Source organism: Dendrobium catenatum, unplaced genomic scaffold (genome assembly GCF_001605985.2).
Source record: "Dendrobium catenatum unplaced genomic scaffold, ASM160598v2 original_scaffold_12666, whole genome shotgun sequence".
In the NCBI taxonomy this organism is placed as follows: Eukaryota; Viridiplantae; Streptophyta; class Magnoliopsida; order Asparagales; family Orchidaceae; genus Dendrobium; species Dendrobium catenatum.
This window is the reverse complement of record NW_021331126.1, coordinates 1-1686: the sequence shown is the minus strand read 5'-3', so window position 1 is coordinate 1686 and position 1686 is coordinate 1. Positions and strand designations below refer to the sequence as shown.

Sequence of the window (1686 nt, the reverse complement as noted above, 5' to 3'; positions counted from 1 at the left end):
AAACCCTTCTCAATCAGTTCAGCCAACTGACCTTTCAATTCTTGCAATTCTTTGGTTGCCATTCTATAAGGTGCCTTGACAATAGGACTTGTGTCAGGTTGTAAATTAATTGAAAATTCAACCTCTCTCTCCGGAGGTAATTCCTTCTATTCCTCAGAGAAAACATCTATAAATTCATTCACAATAGGAATGGAATATATATCATTACTTTCCGCTTTAATTGCTTCTAACTTTGATAAGAAGATTAAGTCACCAGCTCTTAGACTTTTAAGCACTTGACTAAAGGCAATCAAGGAAGAAACTACTCCTCTTTCACATTGAAAATAAAATACTTCTTCTTCAGGCAAATCAAATCTGACCTTCTTCTTCCAACATTCAATAGTTGCAAAGTGCTTGACTAACCAATCCATTCCTAGGATTATGTCAAATTCCACTAATGGGAGTACTATCAAATCAGTTTGAAATCTTCTACTATTTATCATAAATTCAACTGAGCATTTAGTACTGGCATTCAAATAATTACCCGTAGGTAATCTAACATGTAATCCAGGATTAAAAGAGACCGGTTCCACATTTACTTTCTCACAAAATATCTCAGATATAAATGAATGTGACGCACCAGAATCAAAAAGTACTCTAGCAGGTAAATCTGAGATAGTTAAAGTACCTGTTACCACCTCAGAAGAGTCTTTGGCCTCTTGGGAAGATAAAGCAAAAACTCTAGCTGGTGCTGATCTGACTGCTTCACTTGAGGTTTCTCCTTTTATCTTCAAAGCAGGTTGATTCATCTGTGGTCTGGCACCCATGTAATAATCTGTCCTTTGACTGCCTCTAATTTCTGTGCCTCTTTGACCATTCCTTGGACAGTTCCTCTTAATATGACCTGGTTCTCCACACAAATAGCACTTTCCTGAATTCATCAGGCATCTCCCTGGATGAGATTTTCCACAGGTTGTACAAACTGGTAGTATAGGTAATCTCATAGACTGTTGTGGTTGATTCTGATTGAACTTCTGCTTTTTGGATGATCCACCTCTATAATCAAATTGTCTCTTTCTATCTTTAGTCTCCCATTTATGTTTCATCATTTCTATATCATTTTCTAGCAATCTGGCACTTTCCACTAATTCAGCTAAATCTTTTATACGAAGAGGAATTAATGGCTGTCTCAGTGAGTCTCTCAATCCTTTTAAAAATCTGTAACACTTTTCCTTAGAAGTACTGATAAGCTGAGGAGCATACCTAGACAGAGCTGTGAATTCTACTTCATACTGAATAACAGTTTTTGCTCCTTGCTTTAAATTTATAAAATTCTCCTGCATTGCTTGTCTCGCTGATGGAGGAACGTACCAATCCCTGAATACTTGTTCAAATTCCTCCCACATAATTTGTTCCTCAGATTTTCCTCTGAATTTTTCCAACTGTTGTCCCCTCCACCACCTTTCAGCTTCACCCTCTAGCAAAAAGATTGCCAGAGATACACGTCTATTATCAGGACATCTCATTCCTTTTAAAACTTTCTCTATCCTGATGATCCAGTCTTCAGCACTTCTAGCATCAACTCCTCCCTTAAACAATGGAGGTTTCAAACTCTGGAAAAGTTTTAGATGCTTATCCACTTCTGCACTAACAGGATCACCTGCCTCCGCATTTGTATTACTACCAGGAGTGGTAGGAGTAACTGGT

At 37.7% G+C, this 1686-nt stretch overlaps 1 protein-coding gene across 1 annotated transcript; it reads right to left on the bottom strand.

The window, feature by feature from the left end:
* Positions 1-146: 146 nt before the first annotated feature.
* Positions 147-1639, bottom strand: LOC114578401 (the record flags this gene model as incomplete). Its single annotated transcript, XM_028691552.1, has 1 exon — positions 147-1639. A coding segment is annotated over one exon (1493 nt), but the record flags the coding sequence as incomplete, so codon positions are not given.
* Between the last annotated feature and the right edge of the window lie 47 nt (positions 1640-1686).